The following is a 27,846-nucleotide window of genomic DNA, read 5'->3' as shown; positions in this document are numbered from 1 at the left end:
GACTTATTGCCCAACAGCACAGAGATCTTCCCCTTTCTTCTAGTCTTGAGGCTGCTAGTAGCAGTCTGAATGCATGCCACAGTACACCTGCATGGACTCACCAAGTTTTGACACAAGGCCACAATCAACACAACCATAACATCCCACAAGGACAACCAAACTCTTAACATGCGCTCCCCAACACAATCTGACCTCCCTGCTTCTGGTTTGTAAAGCTTCATGGCATGGGTCCTCAGCCTTTATAGTCCAATATCCATGGGGCCATAACAGAAAGTGTTAATGACCCGAGCCCTGCACTGCACGGATGAGTAGAACAGATGGTGTGGATTCAGGACGCCAACGATACTGGCGGCACATAATATGCGCACATTGACCACTTCCATTGATCCCTCACACTATGACCATGAAAATGGTCTTTTGGCTTTCCAGTTCATTCATAAAGGAGAAAACAAGTTGATTTTAAGAGGGAAAAAAACAAAATTTTAGGGAGATTAAAAAAACATCTAAGACTGTGGCCTTTAATGAGAGCCAGAGGGTCTTCCGTTCTGTAAAAATTCCATAGTGGAACTATTATCAAGTATGATCTAGTTTAGAAGGTATGAAAAGTGTTGCCATTTTCTTCAAAAGAATCACTTCCTCTGAGGTTATAGCACACGACTCTTCCGCTTCTCCTCATGCATTACAAACACATTTTGCTGCTCTGCCACACTATCCTTTTCTCTCTGCACTGTGGAATGCTGCTTCAGGACTTGGCTCGTTCATTCACCTCCATAATTTCGCATGCATTTCATGGCCTACTGTCTTCCACTGATGATCAAATTGCTCTTAAGCCCGGATCTCCCCTTCTTCTAGCAACTATCTGAGACCAGAGCTGCCAAACTTTTCAGCTAGCTCCCCGTATGTACTCGTTGCACTCTCTCCAAACAGGAAAAAATCTCGAAAAGGAGTACAAATTTCAGAAGCGTTCTTTGCATACAACACACTATACATTTTCAATATGCTCCAACCGCAGGTTTCTATAGGTAACTGCATCTCACCTTTCTTGCAATGAAAGTCCTGTGTCATCACCCAAATTCAAACCACGTCACAGAGGACGAGCCTACAAAATAAACAAAATGGTTTATTCAAACGAGAGTTCGTACGGATAAGAAAAGGACAATAAAATATTCAAATCAAAATCACATTACAGTAACCTTGAAAACCCACCTATGCTATATTTCTCTAATATAGGCTTATTCATGTCAATAGTATTAACCAACAGTGGCAAAGAGACCAAAAAGTGTAAGTGCTTAAATATTCCGCTTATGGATGCAACACCACCCAGCAGACATCATACAGCTCCACGATACATGGGGTTTTTAGGAAAGTGCCCCGTTTTGGTATGGTAACCCCTACTTTTGCATGGTATTCGATGCAATTTAGAACGGAAGGGCACTGGGTTCTGCTAACCAGGTGCCGAGATCTAAAACCATCCAATTGTTCCTCCAATTGGCAAGATCTTTAGCATCCCTTTACGTCCCTAGTAGATGGTACCCCAGGTACCTAGGGCATAGATACCAAAGTGAGTTCCTAAGGGCTGCAGCATGTATTGTGCCACAAGGGACCCCACACCATACAGAAAGACTGCCACTAAAGGGTGTGTGTCTTGGTGCAGATGAAGGTGAAAAAGCGATAGCACAGAGCCCTGTGTACCATGCCTAAAAACACTGCATACTGTATATGTAAGTCACCCCTACAGCAACCCTTCCAGTGCTAGGGCAGGGTGCACTATATTGCATGTGTAGACATATCAACTTGCGCAGATATGTCCCTGTGCTGGCCAGTTCAATTCCTGCCAGTGACCACGGAAGCCATTTAAAGTACATGTACTTAAAAGGGCACAGCTACATGATGTTTGTTATCAAACATCTTGTATTAATAAACCCACACTGATTCCAGTGATTGATTTATTAATATATGCACCCAGAGGACACCTTGGAGGTGCTTCCTGAAAACCTACCATCTACTAGTGTGCTGACTGAATGGTCTTAGCCAGCCTGCCACCACAGATGTGTTTCTGACTCCCAGGGGCTAGGGCTTTGCTCCCATGCCATCAGGAACAAAGCCTTCTCGGGCGGAGGACGTTTACACCCCCTTCCACAAGATGACCTGTGAATTAGCATTCCAAGGCAGGGAGCTTCAAAGAGTCCACCGCCTTTGGTAAGCAAATCTAGCTTCCCTCACACAAGAGGATTCTGATCCTCCATGTCCAGGGCCTATTTGGCACCTGGACAGTCGGGAAAATAAGTAATCAAGATACGTGTTCACCTTCAGGTTACTTCCATCCCTAAGATAGGCTACTTGAAATGAATAAGAAAATCAGAAGCCTGCCATCTTTATGATGGCAAACTTAGGAACAACTCTGGGACAGAGTTATGCCCCCTTCCCACAGAAAATGGTCATATAAGCGTGCATAGTTACACTAGGAGTAAACAGCCCATTGGCTACTACCCTACACTCCCCTAAATCTAGTATTTAGGGGAGCCCCTGGCACCAGGAAATCAGATCCTGCTGACCGAAAAGAAAAAGAAGAACTGAAGAGCTGCAAAAAAACAAGAACTGTGAAAGAAGCAAATGACTTGGTGGCACCTGTGCCAGCTTTTTCGCTGTTCCCACCAATTGCGCCAAAGTCGACTCACTCTGCAAGCTCCTGTGCCTTCAAAAGCATGGGAGGACTGCCAGCACTTTTGCCAAGGCTCAGGAACACCAGTGGAGCAGTTTCCCTGCACCTTCCAGGTACCAAAGAAAGAACTGTGAGGACTCAACCGCATAAACCAGACACCAGCCAACACCACTGAACCCGTCACTCCAAGCCCGAGTTGAAGTGGGTCAATGGTGCCACTGTGATCCACCAGCCCTTGTCTCATAAACGTGACAGTCTCTTAAAATGCAGAGAAGGGTGGCAGAGTCTAGACCTTGTCAACCTGGATCTGTCAGAGACCTACCAACTAGAAGGTGCTACTTCAGTACTCGTGTAACTCAGCAGATTTATAAGGGAATGATTCACAGAAGGCTTACCTCACTTTGCTACAATACAGCTGAGAAGGTGGCTAAAGAAAGGCCCCAACTTTTTCTCAATAGCATAGCTCCTTTTGGATACTAGATGGGTCACCTCTTTTGCCCATTACTGAATGTACATAAGGGTAACCTGGAATGGCCATCAGGAACTATTTATTTATTTATTTATAACAACATTTGTAGAGCGCGAACGAAGGCCCTAGGGCATCTCGGCGCTGATAACTGAAATGTTTAACCCACAAGGGGTGCTGAGATGAGAATCAGGATCATAAGTTAAAAAGCCAGGTTTTCAGATTTTTTCGAAAAGACCAGAGGGAAGTGCTGGCCTTGATAGAAAGAGGAAGAGTGTTCCACAGCTTCGGTGCCGCTACAAGAAATCGTCTGTCACCCCAGTGGACCGTTTTGGTTCGGGGGACCACCAGATCAAAGGAGCCGGAGGAACGCAGTGTTCTGGAAGGGCAGTAGGGGGTCAGGTTCTGAGTGAAGAACACTGGTCCACCACTATGTAAGGCCTTATAGATCAAACACAATGACTTGAACTTGATCCTCTTCTTCACTGGGAGCCAATGGAGTTGCCTTATGATGGGGGACACTGATTGGTATTTTGTGGTTCGCCCTAGCAGCCTGGCTGCCGCGTTCTGGATGGCCTGCATTTTCAATAGCACTCTCTCCTGGGCACCTAGGAACAGAGCATTGCAATAATCTAGGGTGGAGAGAACCAGGGCGCTAACCAATGTTTTGGCGGCATTTTCGGGCAAGAAGGGCAGGATTTTCTTAATAAGCCGTAGCTTGTAAAAGGCTGAGGAGGAGATCTGGTTGGCGTGAGGAAGGAAGTTCAAACGATCGTCGAACAGAACGCCCAGGTTCCTCACCTTGTTGACCGGTTCTGGGGGCTGACCCATGGATGAGGGCCACCATAAGGGGGACCACTCCGGGGAAAGATTGCCAAAAATAACGACCTCTGATTTATCAGAGTTTAATTTCAGGCAATTATGGGCCATCCAGCTCCCAATTGCCTGCATACCCTGATTGAATATATTAGCTTTTTGAGGCCCGTCATTCTTGACAGAGAGGACCAGTTGGGTGTCGTCTGCGTAGGATGTTAGGCTCATCCCGTGTGCTCTGATGACATTGGCAAGGTCCGACACATAAATGTTAAACAGTGTCGGACTAAGGGATGAGCCTTGGGGAACACCACATGGCAGTGACAAAGGAGGGGATTCAAATGGTCCTACAGTAACAACCTGGGTCCTGTTAGCCAGGAAGGAGGCAAGAAGATTTTTTGCGTTGCCTCGGATACCTATACTCTCGACACGGTCGACCAAGGTGGTGTGGTCGACCGCGTCGAAGGCCGCCGATAGGTCCAGTAGGATCAGGACAGCAGTGCCTCCCGCATCCCGGATGGATCTAATGTCATCCGCCGCCTTGACCAAGGCGGTTTCGGTTCCGTGAAATCGGCGGAAACCGAACTGAGAGTCGTCCAGGCATTTGTTTTCTTCTATAAAGAGGGAGAGTTGTGCGTTCATGATTTTCTCTACTATTTTGGCTAGTAGTGGCAGACTCGCAATGGGTCGGTAACTTTTGAGTTCTTCTTTATCCAGGGTGGGCTTTTTGAGAAGCGGTTTTATGAGTGTTTTCTTAAGGGTATCCGGGTAAGTGCCTGTCGAAAACATAGAATTGCAGATTTCGGTTATGGCAGAAAGAACTGCTTCCATGATAGGCCGTAAAATTTCTACTACCTCTGATGGCGTCTGAACCAAGGTATCTTTCTGAGAGGCACACAACAGGCTTAAGGCAGCCAAGAACTGCCATGTTATGATTACAGTATCCAAGTGTCACCAGAGGTTCGTCTGGCATGGCTCGAAATGGTTTCAAATTGTCGGTGTCAGAATATGGCAAGTAGCAGAATGAGCACATCATAATTTCTTGATATCCCATGGATAGTATACTCACATATTATGCTCAGGATCTATAAATCAGTTGTTCAATTATTTTTCTACAACCATTTAAACTACTTTATAAATAAAATAAAATACATTTCGGCTAGAATATTTTATGTAGGGCTTCCATGTCAGTGGCCTTTGTTCTTCACATCTAAACTGATGACAGATCACCTTGGGCTTCTACAAACGGTCACGTCATTTTGAATATCCACTAACAAAAATGTAGAGCATCCACTTAAAAATACAGAACTTTGACTTGAAATCAACTTTACACAGTAACATAGTGGGACAAGAGAAAACTATCCATACAGACCACACTGCAAAGAGCATATTCCATGAACCGTGCACAAAGCACTGAACAGCTATTTACTCGACCACCAGAAAGCATTTCGAGGCCCTGTCAGTAGCAGAGCATAGCTCATGGGTCATGATGTGCATCGCAAATAGTCCTGAGATGATGCCTTGTCCTGTGAATTTTTAACATTAGGCAGAAAGTTGTGCAATAGGCCCTCGGCTGAGCTTTCAGCCAACTTTATGGTCTGTGAAGTAAGGTCATTGAGCGTATGGGAAGCATAAACACTATTCTTACTCAAAACAATTTAAATTTTGATGGGGTGATAAGAGAAAAAGTAGGACTTTCCAACAATGAGGAGATGGATTGGATGCTTGAATTAATCTCCACCACTGGCAATAGCTCTGGCTGTATTCCAATCCATCGTTTTTTACCCACCATGCTGCCTCTGTTTGAACCCAGCCACATGCAAAATTGGAGGAAGCTCTGTTTTTGATGAGATGAAGGAAGCAGAAGCCATCCTTTCTTTCCCTGATCACGGTAACATTTTTGTTAGAATAGAAGCGGACAAAGAAGATTTGTGTATTGTGGCATAAACATAATATAATGTTCCTGAAAGAGGTAGTGTGGAGGGAGAACAAAAGAATCTTGGAGAGAGCACCAACATCATGTAGGAAGGTGGTGGAGGAGCAATGAGCACCAAGAAACATTGACTGATATCTAAAAAGAGACAGAGGTCCTAGCTTGTAAGATGTCTAGCAGATTAATTATCACAGGCTAAAAATAAAGGCTGTGTTTTTTCTTCAGTGTCCAGCCGGACCTAGAAGTATTTATTTCAAAAATAGTAGGGATGGGTAGAATAAAGCGAAAACAATTCGCACATAAATAACTGGGCACAAGCCTGTACCGAGTCAAGGGAAGACAATACAAAGAAAAGACAAAGAATTCACAGGCAAACAAGGAGAACAGGGTGGCTTATAATACAATGCAAGAAATTCTTGAATAAGCACAAACCCACAGTAACTGCCGAGAAAGTTAAAAATTATACAACAAGCAGTACTGTAAAACAGTCGACGAACGTTTCGATCCCTATCTCCAATAATACAGTGGGATCATCTTCAGGACTAAGGTTGAACTTTGCCTGATTAGTCAAGTGAGCCTGTAGGGTATAAACAGGAAGAGAAAGAAAAAAGAAAAGTTTCTGTACCAATTATTTACAGAATGAGTGCTCAAAAAGCTAAAGTGCTCGTCAACAACCGGTTTTGTCATGCAATGATGCAACATGTGCACATGCAGTTGGATCCAAAGGGCACGGAACGCACTGTGCTCGTGTTTGGGTTGCGAGAAAAAGGCTTACCGCGTACATTTTGTGGCATTGGTGCTTAGTGGCGGGGAATATGGTGTTGGGAGAGGAATTATCGTAGTGATAGATGCCTGGGGTGAAATGAGGGACCCAGTATGAATGGGTAATTACCACGAGCTGTGCTGGGTGGGCCAGTCGTGGTTGAACAGGGCTTCAATGTTAAACAGTTCCGATTTAAGGTTGGTGCCTGTAAGGAATTATTGAGGTCAATATTAGCGTATGGCACATAAGGTAGCATTTAGAAAAATTCAAATGAGAACCCATAATTACCGGGAGTCGATTCAGTGGAATCGAAATGAAGATAAGGGCCTGCCAAAACCAGGTCGGGTAGAGTGTGACCTGAAGGGGAGGCATTAAAAACTAGAGTTACAATTGTTGCTGTGGCATCAGCGAGGTGACTACAGTGCAGTAAGTGAAAGCCAACCATTACCGATAGAGCCTAATGTTGAGCATGGGCTCGATGCGGGACTTCAGTTGGAAGTAATAGCCTGTAAACAAAACGACATAGGTTGATGGTGGGGAGTGAAGGGCAAGGAGCTGCAATTGGTGATATGTGCAGTCAAAAGATATTTAGTACCGTGACCGGGGGTCTGTTCCACATACGGCGCTCGATAATACGGGCCGTTTCCATGCGAGTCTGAAAAAAATAGCGTGCATGAATTATATACCGAGCCATACTGGACTCTTTTGGTTCCCAAAGGGGGCGCCAGGGTTCTTACATGGGCTTACCTTAGTGTACTCGTAGAGGGGCCTCGATGGGATCCCGTCTTAGGTAGCGCAGTGGCTGGATGCTAGGCGTCTGTATTCAGAGACGCCTGATATGCTGTGTCGGGGTAGTGAACACTGAGGATGGACTAATTGGGAATCGGCAAGGGTGCCGATATTGAACGCCATCTTGGAGTGGTAGATGGTTGGAACCATGAATATGGGGTGACCAGTGAAAGTGATTAGTGGTGCGCAAACAGCCCGGGGCACCTGCTGTTTGGTTATAAACAAGCTAGGGTGCTCTGCCTGAACCGTGAGAGTGGCAACGAACGAACGACTCAAGAGTGAGTTGTGCCGGTATGAGCGCCATTTTGGGTTGGTGAGGCGCAGAAAGGGTGAAAGTGAAAAAGGCCACAAAGCGTTTCACAATGCACATGATCTCAAGTTAATTCTGTTAAAACCATGCAAATTCAAGCCAACTGACATTTCAAAATTGTTACATTTTAGGAACAGACAATTATTATGTAAGCTCATGCACCGAGAGAGGAGGCATAATTGAACAGCTCATATTAGGCTTGTCCAGTCTTCAGTTCTGTTGAGGCCATCCTGAATGGAGTTGAACTGTATGATGGACTTCAGCTCTTCTTTATTCAGTAATTGTCCCATGTTGCCGCCTCTCGGAGGGAGTCTCAGTACTTTCAAGACAGTCCATTTCAGTTCATTGTCAGAGTGTCTTTGAGCTGCAAAATGTTCCACCAGGGGTGCATTTAGGGTACCACACCGGATGCGGCTCCTATGTTGTCCAATACGGATTTTTACCTTTTGGCTGGTCTGTCCTATGTACACCTTTTGGCAAGGGCACACAATTAGGTAAATAACGTTGCAGGTGTTACAGTTGGAGAAGGAACGACATTGTATAGTGATGTTGTTAAATGTAAAGCTTTTTCCTTCTATAGTGCTGTCACAATTGTTACACCCACCACATTTTGCATGCCCGACAATGGGGGACAGACCCCATACATTTTCAAGTGTAGATGATGGTAAAGGAGCAGGTAACGCAGCTCTTACAAGGTGATCCCTGAGATTTTTACTCTTTTTAAAGGCAAATACAGGTTTCTCAAAGGAAAGGACACCTGTATTGAGTATTGACCAATGCCTCAGGATACTTTTTCTTAGTTGGTTTGAGATAGGTGAAAAAGTGGATACGCACGGTATGCGTTTAGAGTTAGTTTTTTCTTTTGGTGTAAGTAAGACTTCCCTGGGGCAGTACCACGCCCGCTTGGTGGCGTTTTTAATTAATTTCTTTGGGTACCCTCTGTCTCTGAGTTTGGTTGCCAAGGTGGTGGCTTCTCGGAAGTAATCCTCTTTACAAGAGCAATTACGCCTGATTCGCAAAAATTGCGAGTATGGTAATGAGTCGCGTAATGCTCTTGGGTGGTTACTGTTGTAGGCCAGAAGAGTGTTTTTCTCAGTGGGCTTACGGTAGAGGCGTGTCAATAGGGAACCTTCACTGTGATAAATGGACAAATCCAAGAAGGAGATGGAGTCATGATCAGTGGTGATAGTAAAGGTGAGGCCCAGACAATTATTATTCAGCCAGTGTAAGAATTGGCGCAGGCAATCGTCACTTCCAGTCCAAATGATGAAAATGTCATCGATATACCTACGCCAAAACTTCACTCCTGAAAAAAAGGGATTGGTAGGATTGATGATCACATTGGTCTCTATTTCATCCATAAACAAAATCGCCAGATTCGGAGCAAAAATTGCGCCCATGGCGGTCCCCTTGATCTGTTCATAGAAGTTGCCATTGAAGAGGAAAAAATTCCTCGTAAGGCATATCTCTAAGAGTTGAAGAATGAACATACTGGGTACAGCATGTGGTCGAGGTCGTGAGTCCAAAATCTTTTTAATCACTAACAGTGCTGTAGTCTGAGGGATGTTAGTGTATAAGGACTCGATGTCCATGGTCACCAGAGTTTCAGTCATAGGGTTGTACGGATGATGTTCAATCATGTTAATCATGTGCATTGAGTCCTTTATGTAACATTGCGTGACGGGGACAAAATCTTTAATGAAAAAGTCTACGTAAGAACCTAATGGTTCCAAAATGGATCCGCAAGCTGAAACAATGGGGCGGCCAGGAGGGTTTATTTGATCTTTATGAATTTTAGGTAACGTGTATATTACCGGAATTCTTGGTGATTTTACATTCAGGAAATTATATTCTTTTTTTGATAGAAAACCTGCTTCAAGACCCTCTTTCGTGATTTTTTGTATTAGGCTCTGTATATCTTTACTGGGATTGTGACTCAGTCTTTTGTAGTGTTCCTTATTCTCAAGTTGTCGCATTATTTCTGACACATATGCAGTTTTTTCTTGCAATACGATACCTCCGCCCTTATCCGCACTTTTAATTATGAGGTTATCATTGGTTTTGAGTTGGGAAATTGCATTTTTCTCTTCCCTAGAGATGTTATATGGTATAAACATTTTCTTGTTTTGGAATTTCTGCAATTCCTTCAGAATTATTTTCTCGAAAGTGACCACTTCTGTTGGAATCATACTTGCAGAAGGCGAGAAGATAGATGGTGGTCGGAAAGGAGTGTTAGTGACCCTTTCTGGTGTGGGATGCAACTGAAAGAAGGCTTGTAGACGGATGTGTCTAAAAAATCTCATAAGTTCAGTTTGTAAATCCATATAGTTGGGTGGAATTGTTGGCACAAAAGAAAGGCCCTTCATGAGTAATGAAAGCTCTTCTTGTGCCAGTGTGTATTTGGAAAGATTAAAAATAGGAATGCTGTCAGTTCCTTGTGGCGGAGCTTGTATTCCGCTCACCATTGGTAATAGTTGTTGCGAGTCCTGCGCTCGCCCGGGGGGTAATTCCATCTCTGGGTTTTCTTGACCTTCCCACGCTGTGGTGGGTCCTGGCCGCCTCTGGCTAAAAAAGAGTTCTGATTCAGACCACCTCTTCGTGCACCACTGCCACCTTCCCCAGGATCAGAACTATCAGAAGATTCGGCAGAGGTGTCTGAAAATCCTACCAAATTCTGGCGTCTGTTATAGCGGCCCCAAGGGCGGCTGTTTTGGTAGCGGGGGTATGTTTTATTAATATAAAAATCTTTCTGCAAGTAAGGATAAGTGTTCTCAATGTTATATAGTTTCACGTCCTTTTTAATTTTATTTGACTTTTTATTTTGTTCAATCCTGTGGAACTCGGCCACAGTTTTGTCAACTTGCTCAAGTAGTTTTTTTGCGTCTGCACTAGGATCAGAATCTGTTAATTGTTTTAGGAGGTCTGCGATTTCTGTTTCCAGAGATTTAAGAGTTTCACTTGCAATGTCTATGCCAAGGGCTAGCCAATGGCGTGAACAGGTTGTGCCTATGAAACTGAAGTTTTGAATATATTTCGGATTATCGGTAAAAATTCCCGGGATATTTCGGACTTGTAAACCCAACGGGATCACATTAGCTTTTAAATAATCAGTCAGCATTAAGATCATGAGTTCTAACCGAACTTGCTTCTTTTTCAGTTTTTCTAGTTGCTCTGGAATGGAGTCATTTACTGAGATCGGAGCTTCTGGGGTCTCTGACAATAGAGAAGGGCGTGAGCATAGTTGTTTCAAATAGTCGTCTGTATAGAGTGGTGTGTTGACTGACATATTAGGGAGATAAGTGTGGGGAAGGGGTTACTGGATGTGAGTGATAGGGGAAGACAAGGTGTTAGGACTGGCCCGCCCCCTGAGACGAGGTGGGCAAGGGAATAGAAACCCTTGCAATCTAGCGATTGCGCTAATTGTAGGTTTAGTATACAAGGGAACCCAAAATAATGGCCAAGGACCATGGGTTAGACTACTTATTTTTATGTTACAAAGGTCCTAGCTTGTAAGATGTCTAGCAGATTAATTATCACAGGCTAAAAATAAAGGCTGTGTTTTTTCTTCAGTGTCCAGCCGGACCTAGAAGTATTTATTTCAAAAATAGTAGGGATGGGTAGAATAAAGCGAAAACAATTCGCACATAAATAACTGGGCACAAGCCTGTACCGAGTCAAGGGAAGACAATACAAAGAAAAGACAAAGAATTCACAGGCAAACAAGGAGAACAGGGTGGCTTATAATACAATGCAAGAAATTCTTGAATAAGCACAAACCCACAGTAACTGCCGAGAAAGTTAAAAATTATACAACAAGCAGTACTGTAAAACAGTCGACGAACGTTTCGATCCCTATCTCCAATAATACAGTGGGATCATCTTCAGGACTAAGGTTGAACTTTGCCTGATTAGTCAAGTGAGCCTGTAGGGTATAAACAGGAAGAGAAAGAAAAAAGAAAAGTTTCTGTACCAATTATTTACAGAATGAGTGCTCAAAAAGCTAAAGTGCTCGTCAACAACCGGTTTTGTCATGCAATGATGCAACATGTGCACATGCAGTTGGATCCAAAGGGCACGGAACGCACTGTGCTCGTGTTTGGGTTGCGAGAAAAAGGCTTACCGCGTACATTTTGTGGCATTGGTGCTTAGTGGCGGGGAATATGGTGTTGGGAGAGGAATTATCGTAGTGATAGATGCCTGGGGTGAAATGAGGGACCCAGTATGAATGGGTAATTACCACGAGCTGTGCTGGGTGGGCCAGTCGTGGTTGAACAGGGCTTCAATGTTAAACAGTTCCGATTTAAGGTTGGTGCCTGTAAGGAATTATTGAGGTCAATATTAGCGTATGGCACATAAGGTAGCATTTAGAAAAATTCAAATGAGAACCCATAATTACCGGGAGTCGATTCAGTGGAATCGAAATGAAGATAAGGGCCTGCCAAAACCAGGTCGGGTAGAGTGTGACCTGAAGGGGAGGCATTAAAAACTAGAGTTACAATTGTTGCTGTGGCATCAGCGAGGTGACTACAGTGCAGTAAGTGAAAGCCAACCATTACCGATAGAGCCTAATGTTGAGCATGGGCTCGATGCGGGACTTCAGTTGGAAGTAATAGCCTGTAAACAAAACGACATAGGTTGATGGTGGGGAGTGAAGGGCAAGGAGCTGCAATTGGTGATATGTGCAGTCAAAAGATATTTAGTACCGTGACCGGGGGTCTGTTCCACATACGGCGCTCGATAATACGGGCCGTTTCCATGCGAGTCTGAAAAAAATAGCGTGCATGAATTATATACCGAGCCATACTGGACTCTTTTGGTTCCCAAAGGGGGCGCCAGGGTTCTTACATGGGCTTACCTTAGTGTACTCGTAGAGGGGCCTCGATGGGATCCCGTCTTAGGTAGCGCAGTGGCTGGATGCTAGGCGTCTGTATTCAGAGACGCCTGATATGCTGTGTCGGGGTAGTGAACACTGAGGATGGACTAATTGGGAATCGGCAAGGGTGCCGATATTGAACGCCATCTTGGAGTGGTAGATGGTTGGAACCATGAATATGGGGTGACCAGTGAAAGTGATTAGTGGTGCGCAAACAGCCCGGGGCACCTGCTGTTTGGTTATAAACAAGCTAGGGTGCTCTGCCTGAACCGTGAGAGTGGCAACGAACGAACGACTCAAGAGTGAGTTGTGCCGGTATGAGCGCCATTTTGGGTTGGTGAGGCGCAGAAAGGGTGAAAGTGAAAAAGGCCACAAAGCGTTTCACAATGCACATGATCTCAAGTTAATTCTGTTAAAACCATGCAAATTCAAGCCAACTGACATTTCAAAATTGTTACATTTTAGGAACAGACAATTATTATGTAAGCTCATGCACCGAGAGAGGAGGCATAATTGAACAGCTCATATTAGGCTTGTCCAGTCTTCAGTTCTGTTGAGGCCATCCTGAATGGAGTTGAACTGTATGATGGACTTCAGCTCTTCTTTATTCAGTAATTGTCCCATGTTGCCGCCTCTCGGAGGGAGTCTCAGTACTTTCAAGACAGTCCATTTCAGTTCATTGTCAGAGTGTCTTTGAGCTGCAAAATGTTCCACCAGGGGTGCATTTAGGGTACCACACCGGATGCGGCTCCTATGTTGTCCAATACGGATTTTTACCTTTTGGCTGGTCTGTCCTATGTACACCTTTTGGCAAGGGCACACAATTAGGTAAATAACGTTGCAGGTGTTACAGTTGGAGAAGGAACGACATTGTATAGTGATGTTGTTAAATGTAAAGCTTTTTCCTTCTATAGTGCTGTCACAATTGTTACACCCACCACATTTTGCATGCCCGACAATGGGGGACAGACCCCATACATTTTCAAGTGTAGATGATGGTAAAGGAGCAGGTAACGCAGCTCTTACAAGGTGATCCCTGAGATTTTTACTCTTTTTAAAGGCAAATACAGGTTTCTCAAAGGAAAGGACACCTGTATTGAGTATTGACCAATGCCTCAGGATACTTTTTCTTAGTTGGTTTGAGATAGGTGAAAAAGTGGATACGCACGGTATGCGTTTAGAGTTAGTTTTTTCTTTTGGTGTAAGTAAGACTTCCCTGGGGCAGTACCACGCCCGCTTGGTGGCGTTTTTAATTAATTTCTTTGGGTACCCTCTGTCTCTGAGTTTGGTTGCCAAGGTGGTGGCTTCTCGGAAGTAATCCTCTTTACAAGAGCAATTACGCCTGATTCGCAAAAATTGCGAGTATGGTAATGAGTCGCGTAATGCTCTTGGGTGGTTACTGTTGTAGGCCAGAAGAGTGTTTTTCTCAGTGGGCTTACGGTAGAGGCGTGTCAATAGGGAACCTTCACTGTGATAAATGGACAAATCCAAGAAGGAGATGGAGTCATGATCAGTGGTGATAGTAAAGGTGAGGCCCAGACAATTATTATTCAGCCAGTGTAAGAATTGGCGCAGGCAATCGTCACTTCCAGTCCAAATGATGAAAATGTCATCGATATATCAGCAGGTGCCCCGGGCTGTTTGCGCACCACTAATCACTTTCACTGGTCACCCCATATTCATGGTTCCAACCATCTACCACTCCAAGATGGCGTTCAATATCGGCACCCTTGCCGATTCCCAATTAGTCCATCCTCAGTGTTCACTACCCCGACACAGCATATCAGGCGTCTCTGAATACAGACGCCTAGCATCCAGCCACTGCGCTACCTAAGACGGGATCCCATCGAGGCCCCTCTACGAGTACACTAAGGTAAGCCCATGTAAGAACCCTGGCGCCCCCTTTGGGAACCAAAAGAGTCCAGTATGGCTCGGTATATAATTCATGCACGCTATTTTTTTCAGACTCGCATGGAAACGGCCCGTATTATCGAGCGCCGTATGTGGAACAGACCCCCGGTCACGGTACTAAATATCTTTTGACTGCACATATCACCAATTGCAGCTCCTTGCCCTTCACTCCCCACCATCAACCTATGTCGTTTTGTTTACAGGCTATTACTTCCAACTGAAGTCCCGCATCGAGCCCATGCTCAACATTAGGCTCTATCGGTAATGGTTGGCTTTCACTTACTGCACTGTAGTCACCTCGCTGATGCCACAGCAACAATTGTAACTCTAGTTTTTAATGCCTCCCCTTCAGGTCACACTCTACCCGACCTGGTTTTGGCAGGCCCTTATCTTCATTTCGATTCCACTGAATCGACTCCCGGTAATTATGGGTTCTCATTTGAATTTTTCTAAATGCTACCTTATGTGCCATACGCTAATATTGACCTCAATAATTCCTTACAGGCACCAACCTTAAATCGGAACTGTTTAACATTGAAGCCCTGTTCAACCACGACTGGCCCACCCAGCACAGCTCGTGGTAATTACCCATTCATACTGGGTCCCTCATTTCACCCCAGGCATCTATCACTACGATAATTCCTCTCCCAACACCATATTCCCCGCCACTAAGCACCAATGCCACAAAATGTACGCGGTAAGCCTTTTTCTCGCAACCCAAACACGAGCACAGTGCGTTCCGTGCCCTTTGGATCCAACTGCATGTGCACATGTTGCATCATTGCATGACAAAACCGGTTGTTGACGAGCACTTTAGCTTTTTGAGCACTCATTCTGTAAATAATTGGTACAGAAACTTTTCTTTTTTCTTTCTCTTCCTGTTTATACCCTACAGGCTCACTTGACTAATCAGGCAAAGTTCAACCTTAGTCCTGAAGATGATCCCACTGTATTATTGGAGATAGGGATCGAAACGTTCGTCGACTGTTTTACAGTACTGCTTGTTGTATAATTTTTAACTTTCTCGGCAGTTACTGTGGGTTTGTGCTTATTCAAGAATTTCTTGCATTGTATTATAAGCCACCCTGTTCTCCTTGTTTGCCTGTGAATTCTTTGTCTTTTCTTTGTATTGTCTTCCCTTGACTCGGTACAGGCTTGTGCCCAGTTATTTATGTGCGAATTGTTTTCGCTTTATTCTACCCATCCCTACTATTTTTGAAATAAATACTTCTAGGTCCGGCTGGACACTGAAGAAAAAACACAGCCTTTATTTTTAGCCTGTGATAATTAATCTGCTAGACATCTTACAAGCTAGGACCTTTGTAACATAAAAATAAGTAGTCTAACCCATGGTCCTTGGCCATTATTTTGGGTTCCCTTGTATACTAAACCTACAATTAGCGCAATCGCTAGATTGCAAGGGTTTCTATTCCCTTGCCCACCTCGTCTCAGGGGGCGGGCCAGTCCTAACACCTTGTCTTCCCCCTATCACTCACATCCAGTAACCCCTTCCCCACACTTATCTCCCTAATATGTCAGTCAACACACCACTCTATACAGACGACTATTTGAAACAACTATGCTCACGCCCTTCTCTATTGTCAGAGACCCCAGAAGCTCCGATCTCAGTAAATGACTCCATTCCAGAGCAACTAGAAAAACTGAAAAAGAAGCAAGTTCGGTTAGAACTCATGATCTTAATGCTGACTGATTATTTAAAAGCTAATGTGATCCCGTTGGGTTTACAAGTCCGAAATATCCCGGGAATTTTTACCGATAATCCGAAATATATTCAAAACTTCAGTTTCATAGGCACAACCTGTTCACGCCATTGGCTAGCCCTTGGCATAGACATTGCAAGTGAAACTCTTAAATCTCTGGAAACAGAAATCGCAGACCTCCTAAAACAATTAACAGATTCTGATCCTAGTGCAGACGCAAAAAAACTACTTGAGCAAGTTGACAAAACTGTGGCCGAGTTCCACAGGATTGAACAAAATAAAAAGTCAAATAAAATTAAAAAGGACGTGAAACTATATAACATTGAGAACACTTATCCTTACTTGCAGAAAGATTTTTATATTAATAAAACATACCCCCGCTACCAAAACAGCCGCCCTTGGGGCCGCTATAACAGACGCCAGAATTTGGTAGGATTTTCAGACACCTCTGCCGAATCTTCTGATAGTTCTGATCCTGGGGAAGGTGGCAGTGGTGCACGAAGAGGTGGTCTGAATCAGAACTCTTTTTTAGCCAGAGGCGGCCAGGACCCACCACAGCGTGGGAAGGTCAAGAAAACCCAGAGATGGAATTACCCCCCGGGCGAGCGCAGGACTCGCAACAACTATTACCAATGGTGAGCGGAATACAAGCTCCGCCACAAGGAACTGACAGCATTCCTATTTTTAATCTTTCCAAATACACACTGGCACAAGAAGAGCTTTCATTACTCATGAAGGGCCTTTCTTTTGTGCCAACAATTCCACCCAACTATATGGATTTACAAACTGAACTTATGAGATTTTTTAGACACATCCGTCTACAAGCCTTCTTTCAGTTGCATCCCACACCAGAAAGGGTCACTAACACTCCTTTCCGACCACCATCTATCTTCTCGCCTTCTGCAAGTATGATTCCAACAGAAGTGGTCACTTTCGAGAAAATAATTCTGAAGGAATTGCAGAAATTCCAAAACAAGAAAATGTTTATACCATATAACATCTCTAGGGAAGAGAAAAATGCAATTTCCCAACTCAAAACCAATGATAACCTCATAATTAAAAGTGCGGATAAGGGCGGAGGTATCGTATTGCAAGAAAAAACTGCATATGTGTCAGAAATAATGCGACAACTTGAGAATAAGGAACACTACAAAAGACTGAGTCACAATCCCAGTAAAGATATACAGAGCCTAATACAAAAAATCACGAAAGAGGGTCTTGAAGCAGGTTTTCTATCAAAAAAAGAATATAATTTCCTGAATGTAAAATCACCAAGAATTCCGGTAATATACACGTTACCTAAAATTCATAAAGATCAAATAAACCCTCCTGGCCGCCCCATTGTTTCAGCTTGCGGATCCATTTTGGAACCATTAGGTTCTTACGTAGACTTTTTCATTAAAGATTTTGTCCCCGTCACGCAATGTTACATAAAGGACTCAATGCACATGATTAACATGATTGAACATCATCCGTACAACCCTATGACTGAAACTCTGGTGACCATGGACATCGAGTCCTTATACACTAACATCCCTCAGACTACAGCACTGTTAGTGATTAAAAAGATTTTGGACTCACGACCTCGACCACATGCTGTACCCAGTATGTTCATTCTTCAACTCTTAGAGATATGCCTTACGAGGAATTTTTTCCTCTTCAATGGCAACTTCTATGAACAGATCAAGGGGACCGCCATGGGCGCAATTTTTGCTCCGAATCTGGCGATTTTGTTTATGGATGAAATAGAGACCAATGTGATCATCAATCCTACCAATCCCTTTTTTTCAGGAGTGAAGTTTTGGCGTAGGTATATCGATGACATTTTCATCATTTGGACTGGAAGTGACGATTGCCTGCGCCAATTCTTACACTGGCTGAATAATAATTGTCTGGGCCTCACCTTTACTATCACCACTGATCATGACTCCATCTCCTTCTTGGATTTGTCCATTTATCACAGTGAAGGTTCCCTATTGACACGCCTCTACCGTAAGCCCACTGAGAAAAACACTCTTCTGGCCTACAACAGTAACCACCCAAGAGCATTACGCGACTCATTACCATACTCGCAATTTTTGCGAATCAGGCGTAATTGCTCTTGTAAAGAGGATTACTTCCGAGAAGCCACCACCTTGGCAACCAAACTCAGAGACAGAGGGTACCCAAAGAAATTAATTAAAAACGCCACCAAGCGGGCGTGGTACTGCCCCAGGGAAGTCTTACTTACACCAAAAGAAAAAACTAACTCTAAACGCATACCGTGCGTATCCACTTTTTCACCTATCTCAAACCAACTAAGAAAAAGTATCCTGAGGCATTGGTCAATACTCAATACAGGTGTCCTTTCCTTTGAGAAACCTGTATTTGCCTTTAAAAAGAGTAAAAATCTCAGGGATCACCTTGTAAGAGCTGCGTTACCTGCTCCTTTACCATCATCTACACTTGAAAATGTATGGGGTCTGTCCCCCATTGTCGGGCATGCAAAATGTGGTGGGTGTAACAATTGTGACAGCACTATAGAAGGAAAAAGCTTTACATTTAACAACATCACTATACAATGTCGTTCCTTCTCCAACTGTAACACCTGCAACGTTATTTACCTAATTGTGTGCCCTTGCCAAAAGGTGTACATAGGACAGACCAGCCAAAAGGTAAAAATCCGTATTGGACAACATAGGAGCCGCATCCGGTGTGGTACCCTAAATGCACCCCTGGTGGAACATTTTGCAGCTCAAAGACACTCTGACAATGAACTGAAATGGACTGTCTTGAAAGTACTGAGACTCCCTCCGAGAGGCGGCAACATGGGACAATTACTGAATAAAGAAGAGCTGAAGTCCATCATACAGTTCAACTCCATTCAGGATGGCCTCAACAGAACTGAAGACTGGACAAGCCTAATATGAGCTGTTCAATTATGCCTCCTCTCTCGGTGCATGAGCTTACATAATAATTGTCTGTTCCTAAAATGTAACAATTTTGAAATGTCAGTTGGCTTGAATTTGCATGGTTTTAACAGAATTAACTTGAGATCATGTGCATTGTGAAACGCTTTGTGGCCTTTTTCACTTTCACCCTTTCTGCGCCTCACCAACCCAAAATGGCGCTCATACCGGCACAACTCACTCTTGAGTCGTTCGTTCGTTGCCACTCTCACGGTTCAGGCAGAGCACCCTAGCTTGTTTATAACCAAACAGCAGGTGCCCCGGGCTGTTTGCGCACCACTAATCACTTTCACTGGTCACCCCATATTCATGGTTCCAACCATCTACCACTCCAAGATGGCGTTCAATATCGGCACCCTTGCCGATTCCCAATTAGTCCATCCTCAGTGTTCACTACCCCGACACAGCATATCAGGCGTCTCTGAATACAGACGCCTAGCATCCAGCCACTGCGCTACCTAAGACGGGATCCCATCGAGGCCCCTCTACGAGTACACTAAGGTAAGCCCATGTAAGAACCCTGGCGCCCCCTTTGGGAACCAAAAGAGTCCAGTATGGCTCGGTATATAATTCATGCACGCTATTTTTTTCAGACTCGCATGGAAACGGCCCGTATTATCGAGCGCCGTATGTGGAACAGACCCCCGGTCACGGTACTAAATATCTTTTGACTGCACATATCACCAATTGCAGCTCCTTGCCCTTCACTCCCCACCATCAACCTATGTCGTTTTGTTTACAGGCTATTACTTCCAACTGAAGTCCCGCATCGAGCCCATGCTCAACATTAGGCTCTATCGGTAATGGTTGGCTTTCACTTACTGCACTGTAGTCACCTCGCTGATGCCACAGCAACAATTGTAACTCTAGTTTTTAATGCCTCCCCTTCAGGTCACACTCTACCCGACCTGGTTTTGGCAGGCCCTTATCTTCATTTCGATTCCACTGAATCGACTCCCGGTAATTATGGGTTCTCATTTGAATTTTTCTAAATGCTACCTTATGTGCCATACGCTAATATTGACCTCAATAATTCCTTACAGGCACCAACCTTAAATCGGAACTGTTTAACATTGAAGCCCTGTTCAACCACGACTGGCCCACCCAGCACAGCTCGTGGTAATTACCCATTCATACTGGGTCCCTCATTTCACCCCAGGCATCTATCACTACGATAATTCCTCTCCCAACACCATATTCCCCGCCACTAAGCACCAATGCCACAAAATGTACGCGGTAAGCCTTTTTCTCGCAACCCAAACACGAGCACAGTGCGTTCCGTGCCCTTTGGATCCAACTGCATGTGCACATGTTGCATCATTGCATGACAAAACCGGTTGTTGACGAGCACTTTAGCTTTTTGAGCACTCATTCTGTAAATAATTGGTACAGAAACTTTTCTTTTTTCTTTCTCTTCCTGTTTATACCCTACAGGCTCACTTGACTAATCAGGCAAAGTTCAACCTTAGTCCTGAAGATGATCCCACTGTATTATTGGAGATAGGGATCGAAACGTTCGTCGACTGTTTTACAGTACTGCTTGTTGTATAATTTTTAACTTTCTCGGCAGTTACTGTGGGTTTGTGCTTATTCAAGAATTTCTTGCATTGTATTATAAGCCACCCTGTTCTCCTTGTTTGCCTGTGAATTCTTTGTCTTTTCTTTGTATTGTCTTCCCTTGACTCGGTACAGGCTTGTGCCCAGTTATTTATGTGCGAATTGTTTTCGCTTTATTCTACCCATCCCTACTATTTTTGAAATAAATACTTCTAGGTCCGGCTGGACACTGAAGAAAAAACACAGCCTTTATTTTTAGCCTGTGATAATTAATCTGCTAGACATCTTACAAGCTAGGACCTTTGTAACATAAAAATAAGTAGTCTAACCCATGGTCCTTGGCCATTATTTTGGGTTCCCTTGTATACTAAACCTACATCTAAAAAGAGACAGCACCACCCAGGAAGTGAAAATTGAAAAAATGGTGTGGTGGTGGACTGTGTCAAACGCTGTGGAGAGGTCTCAAACAAGGGGGTAGTGGGAGTGAGAAAAATTGTAAATATGTAGGAGAATTGGCTCCATGTAGTGGAGATGAACAAAGTTGTGTTGACTGGGTTATGCAGCTGAAAGAAGGCTACATAAAAATGTAAATCATGAGCATAAGCCAACCAGGCCATTTGTTAGCTCATCACAACAGTGAATATCTCACTATACAATTTGTGTTGGGCTTCTTTTGATTCTTGTACATCAGATGTCTTCATACCGAGGGGCACGTCCCCCTGGGGGGCCGTGGATGTGTTATCGGGGTGGGGGGGATACAAATGGGTTAGCAATTCCATGTAAATGAAGATAGCCTGGAAGTGCGTTTCTAGGTTGCCTTCATTTACATACAGCCGTTAAAGCCAATACAAAGGTGTGTGGATGGTACTATTGAGTGGCATGGGGCAAGGAGTGTGAAGTCTGGGTCAATCACCTGGCTAAAAAGAAGAAAATTCTGCATTTTATTATTTTTCTTTTCACCTTCGGGTAACTGCATATAAAAACATGCACACACCTCAAAAGAAAAATAAATGCAAGTTAAACTAATCAAAGGGAAATATACTCTTTCGCCTTATGAAATCTCAGTTGGCTACTGTGATCACTACAGATGTCTTTGTGTGTGACCAGAGAGTGACAGAATAAGATCCTGATTGGTGCAGTGAGGATAGTGACTTATTTGTAGTGCTATGAGGTGAATGGATGAAGAGAAATGTTTTGAAGCTTAACGGTGACAAGACCGAGGTTGTGATATTGGGCAAGGGTAAGGACCTATGGGACCCCCATCATTGGCCTACTGATATGGGTTCCATCCCTTTGCCCGTGGCTGTAGTACGCAACCTCGGGTTTCTCATTGATGAGGATCTTACTATGAGACAGCAGGCCGTGAAGGTGGCCTCAATGTGTTTTGTCATCTTGAAATGGCTTCAGAAGATTTTGTGGATGCTACCTTCTTCGACACAGAGAACCGTGGTCCAGGCACTTGTGATCTCACGCCTGGACTACGGCAACATTCTTTATCTTGGAGCTGACCAGAAAACAACCAAAAAAACTCCAAGTTGTTCAGAACGCGGCTGCTCGGCTTCTCCGAAATGTTCCAAGGAGAGTTTCTGCTCTACCAGCACTCCACGACCTTCACTGGCTTAAAATCCCTAGCCGAATTAAATTTAAAGCCCTGTGTCATCTTTTTAAAATTAAACATGGCTTAGCTCCCAAATATCTACAAGGCTTAGTTCAGGCTTAAAAGCCTAGCCGAGAACTACGATCCTCTGGAAATGGAGATTTTGCCATTCCCAGATTCAGGCTGGCTAAAATGGGAGGTTGTTCTTTCTCACATTTGGGTCCTAAGATGTGGAATGCCCTACCCGTGACCATGAAAACGGAATGTAATCTTCTCCGTTTTCGTAAGGGTCTTAAAACCTGGCTCTTTCAGCAGTAATGTCGGAGGTTCCTCTTATTGAAATGTCACTCTGCTAGTTCTTCTTCAGTCTGTCCCTAGCGCCGGGAAACCCATTGTGGGTAGCAGTGCGCATTATAAGTTTAATAAAATAAATAAAATGAGGTCCCAGTGTGTGACAGAAAGCACTGTGTCATTATTTTAAAATTGTATTACACTGTATAAAAAACAGGCTGCTGCGAAAATACTGTTTAAGATATAAAAAAAGTTCCTTAAAAATATACATTTTAGTGATAAACATTCAGACTATATTTAGTGTAAATATTTGTAGGTGCCCATTAAATCGGTGCACTCCTTTTAACGGTCATATATTACCTCTAAAAAAAAAAAAAGAATAAATATTCGTCACCATGAAGCGGAGTGACTCAATTAAAAGCTACATTGGCTCCAAATCAGCCTTTATAGTTGGTGATTAAACATTGCACACATTCACATTTCTTTCAGGTAGCAGGCACCTTGGTGAAAAGGCATGTTTCTTCTTTAGTTCTCTACTGTTTTTGTTTTGAAGCACAGGAGCACCGCCCAAACACCCTCTGTGAGTGGGCACTGAAGCCCAGTTATGACAGTCTTCCTATGAAAAGGAACATGGGTTGCATTTTCCTTGCTAGCATTAGGGCCAGGTCACCGTTGTTGAGCACGGAACAGGGCCAAAGAAACAGGAGGCTAATTGTGCTTTTTTGTTTTTTTTACAGCAAAAACCTAAAAAGACCTAAGAGTTTATTTTTCTAATGCAAGTCTAACAAATTCTGTCCAAAGACAGACATCCTTTATAACTAACAACTTTTCCCACTGCATCCAAGATATCACCACTCTTCATACGAATCTCCCTACTACTCCCAGGAGCAGTCCTCTATGGTCTTCATTTATAACTTCCTTTTCTAAACAAGCTCGTTGTCACCCCTATCATATAAGACAAATAAAAGTTGCTGAATCTGTTCGGCATTGCAAGCTATTGGTCCAGTGGTGTAAAGAACTGGATTTTTCCCAATTAACTGTCTTTCAGCTCTCGAGTTCCTGGTTTAGATGAACTTGTGGCAGCCAGAACCCTTTAGGATATCCACATAATACACATTAATTTCACTGAACACTTGAAACCACAAATCGATATTTCTTTCAGTACCTATTTTCAATGAACCACTCCCCTACGGGTAGCACGAAATATTCATATAAATTCACTTGTTTTATCTTCTTTGCTTACCAGAATTAGCAAAAAACGGAATGCACATAAAAAGTCTCATCCTTCGAAAGCCAACACTTAATCAGTGCTGAACCTCTCCTTCCAGTTAGTAGTGGGTTAACCAGATAGGAGGGCGTGGTGATTACCACATGAAAATTTAAGAAATGCTGGTTTATAACACTCATGCTCTTCTACTCAGGGGCTTAAGCTAGGAAACATCCTGTTCTCACACTCCACATTCAAGCAAAGAGATCATCACAATCCCCCAAAACACTCCCCAGGAGGACTGACAAAAACGTGCACACAAGTTGCAGCGGTCATTTTTATAAGCACAGCAACGGTACACAGTGTACTATTTCATTGTCATGGGCATTGCAAATTGTGTCCAGTCAAGACTACCAAGTTACTGGCAAAACAAGCATTTGCAATACTATAGGTCTCGCATTTAGGAGAGTTAGAACTATTGGTGTTGTAAATGACAATGTCTTTTTCCCATGTGTTTTGGTTTGGAGTGGATGTATGTGGTTTGGAGTGGAATTATGTGGTTTGAATTTGAACTGTTAACTGTGGAATTGTGTGGGATGGAATTGTGTGGTGCCTAGTTGAATTATGTGGCATGGTGAATAGATAGGGGAGAAAGCTGTACAGAATCGATAGCGAGGGATAGGTACTTTGTGCATGAAGTGGTGAATGAACTCCGTACAGAGGAGCAGAAAGAGTGTGTGAGAAAGATGGGGAGAGCAGGCCACAGATGCATAAATAGGGTGCACCTGGGTACGCAGAAGACACCCCCAAAAATGGAGGCAAGCATGGGTATGAGGGACGGAAATCTTGAAAAGGCACAGGAAAGAAACTGTGCTTGAAGATCTGAAGTGAACCAAGCTGAGAGGGAGGAAGAGTGCATGAGAAATGTGAGAGGTATAAGAGATTACGAGAGAAAGACGGATGAGTGGGAGGATGCACACAGAGGGGGAGGTGAGAGGTGGCCCAGTGCACAGCATGAGGTGGGCATGTGTGTAAGTAAAACCCAGCCTCTCCGTGGGTGTATAGCACATTCATAAGTGCTGCTGAATCAGAGGGCTGTGGAATGTTTGCATTTTACAACCCCTTTAATCTCGGTGTAGGAGCGCTCATTTAACTGTTGGAAGCCAAAAACAAAAAGACAAGTACAGTTGAACAACCCTATTATAACAAAAATAATATTCTTTTAAAGTTCCTTAGTACTGAAGAGTAATATTGTTATACTTTAAGAGGGAGGAAATGTATGTGTATAAGAATAAAAGGGGAACCCATTTCTCCAAAAACATTTGGAGGCGAAATTGCAAAGACACAGCATAGAGTATGAAATCACATATACATGAAATGGAAACAGAGCTTTCTCCTGCTTGATTCAATGCAGGTTGTTGCCGGAAACGAGATCCTGAGTAAATGTAAATTAAAGGAGTAACTAGATTCACCTGTGAAAAACAGATGGTGAAAATCCAAATACTGAAGGCTATGAAAAGTTGTTATTAATTGCCAACTGGTGAAATGACGTACAAAGCCAGGAACAGTGTAGGAGATTGCCTACACGAAAAAAAATAACGTTGAAAGTGCCTGCTGCTGTTTATTGAATGCTGTGAACACGAAAATGGAGCATGGGAATTGCTAAACAAACGTGCCCAAGGCCGACCAAACAACCTAATGCCACTCGAACCACCAAGTATAAAAAACTCTCTCCAGACTCTGCCACAAAAGAGGATTTTATCTGATCCTGAGTTCCATTGTGGATGAAACCTTGGATTATTTTGCTGTTGGTTGAACATCCAACGGTGTAATTAGGCCAGAGTGATGTTAATAAACTACAATCAAATACAATAACAACTTAAACTACAGTGCTTGAAGTGTTAGAATTCTCTCTTGCACCATGCAAACTTTTCAGAATAATCTTGACCCTACGTGTATGGCAGAACTGTTACTAGCACTTTATAATCCCTCCACCCCCACACAAGATGAAGTGTATAAAAACACACCATATATTAAGACGTAGGTTTTTAAGTCACGCATGCGCTGCATAAGAGGGCCTTTAGCAGTCGCTCTGCTCATTTTCAAGCATACACTCGTGCTTGTGGCAGCCTCCACCTTGCGGAAGCGAGCAGTGGCACGTATGCTAATTGGCTGTTGCTCGCTCCCGCAAGGCGGATGCCGCCGAACGCACAAGTGTGCTTCAAAACAGTCGTTAAGCAGAGCTCGGGCCGTGTCTTTTTTTTAATTCCCCTCTCAGTGGAGAAGTGTGGCTCAGGGGTTAGAGGCGGCAGACCTGGAGCTTGAGTTCAGCCCTGGACCAGGGTTCAATTCCCCGCCTCGGCGGGTCTTGGGCTCAATAATTCCACGGACTCGATAATTCTCGCTCCGGTGCCTTCTCGACTCACGGGTTCACACTCTGCGACTCTGGGCAATAGCTTGCTTAATCTCCACATCGGCCCCTCGCGGTGGGATGCCTGGCTTTCACCTTGTGGATACCCTGCCAGGGTTATCTCACAGGGGAATACCAGGACGGGTTCCCTAAGCAAGCGCGGAGATGCCCCAGGGTAAGTCATGCGCTATATAAGCTTCATACATTTACATTTACATTTACACTCTCACTCACTCTCTCTTTGCTTTCAATCGCGGCACTCGTGCTTTGGCTGTAAACATCTCAAGCCAAAGCACAAGTGCCACGCTTGTTTGTACTTACTCTAGTCTATCTATTCATTTTGCTCTCGCCCTTTCTGTCTTTAACATTCGATGCATCCTTTTCTTTTCGCTTGTGTAATCAAATATATGTGCATATATAGCAAGGAAAATACACACGCGCGCGTTTCCTAAACAAATTCTCACTCTGTATTTGCTCTCGTTTTGCCGTTCTTTTTCCTGTGCCATTTCTTTCTTTCGTTTAAGTTTTTATTATTTTTTAGCACGTCTTGTTTCCTCCCCACTCTTCTGTCTTTCCTCTTTTTTACGGCGATTCTCTTCCTCTTTCTTCTCTTTTTTCTGTTATTTGTGAATCCCGTTTTCATTTCACATTTTATTTCCCTTTCTTTTGTTCATTATTGCTAGTCGTTTACTTATTGTTTTTCTCCAAAGTGAATTTGTTTTCGCAACATTTATTTTACCTCTTTCTTCGTTTTTCAACTATTGGCTTCATATCCTTATTTTCGTCCATTGTCTTTCTTCACTTTAACCTTCCCTTCAATTCTTTATTGCTTAATTTCCCCTTCTCTTTTTCAATCTCTCCCACCCATTTTATTTTTTTTACTTCTTTCAGCGTATCTTTCTGTTTTTCTTTCTCCGTTTTTGATTTCCTCCTTTTCATATCCTTGTGTTGTCTTGACTCCACTTAATTTCTTTCTATCCTCTTCGGTTGCTTTCTTTTTTTGTCTTTGCTACTTCTTGTCATTCTTTCTTTTTTCTTTTCCTGTTTCTTGTCACCTTTCTCCCAATGCACCTCTCTCTATTCCTCACTCTAGCTCATTGTTGCTCTCCGGGTCTTTACTTTCTTCAACCAATAAGTCCCATATGTAAGTGGATAATGCAGCATATCGTCCCGTACAAGCCATTACACACAAGCTCAAATGATAAACGCAACCTGGGGTCAGGTAAGATACGATTAAAGGAAAACAAGGTAGAGTGTAGCACCCCTCGCGCTCACCATTTACAGGCACATTTGGCTGTGGAGGCAGAATGCCCTGACTTGACTACAGCATGCCATCCTCGTCTCAGATGCAACAGGGAGGTAAGGGTGGCCGCCACGGTGCCCGTATGCTTGTGTAGTGGGGCAGACCATCAGAGACCCCCTAACTCATCGGGAGCCCTCATTATCCGAAAGCAAATGAATATTTAAGAAATATGAGAGGTTCAGGGCTCCGTAATTTTGCGTTTCGCCACTGCGATGCCACAGCAGCTCGCGTATTGTCAGATGCACCCGTAAAATACCCTTGATTCTCTTATCTGTAAACAGCATTTATTTAC

At 43.6% G+C, this 27,846-nt stretch overlaps 1 protein-coding gene across 1 annotated transcript in view; it reads right to left on the bottom strand.

Moving 5' to 3' along the window:
- RNF2 (ring finger protein 2) overlaps positions 1-27,846 on the bottom strand; it is a 202,483-nt gene that overhangs the window by 109,456 nt on the left and 65,181 nt on the right. Inside the window, exon 2 of the mRNA XM_086957121.1 lies at positions 1,038-1,099. Within this exon, the coding sequence (XP_086813247.1) occupies positions 1,038-1,065 (28 nt within the window). The 5' untranslated portion in view covers positions 1,066-1,099. The remainder of the gene's footprint in view (positions 1-1,037; positions 1,100-27,846) is intronic.

Source organism: Lissotriton vulgaris, chromosome 1_1, assembly GCF_964263255.1.
Source record: "Lissotriton vulgaris chromosome 1_1, aLisVul1.2, whole genome shotgun sequence".
Lineage (NCBI taxonomy): Eukaryota > Metazoa > Chordata > Amphibia > Caudata > Salamandridae > Lissotriton > Lissotriton vulgaris.
Note: the sequence above shows the minus strand (reverse complement) of the source record. Positions and strands in the feature narration are given on the sequence as shown.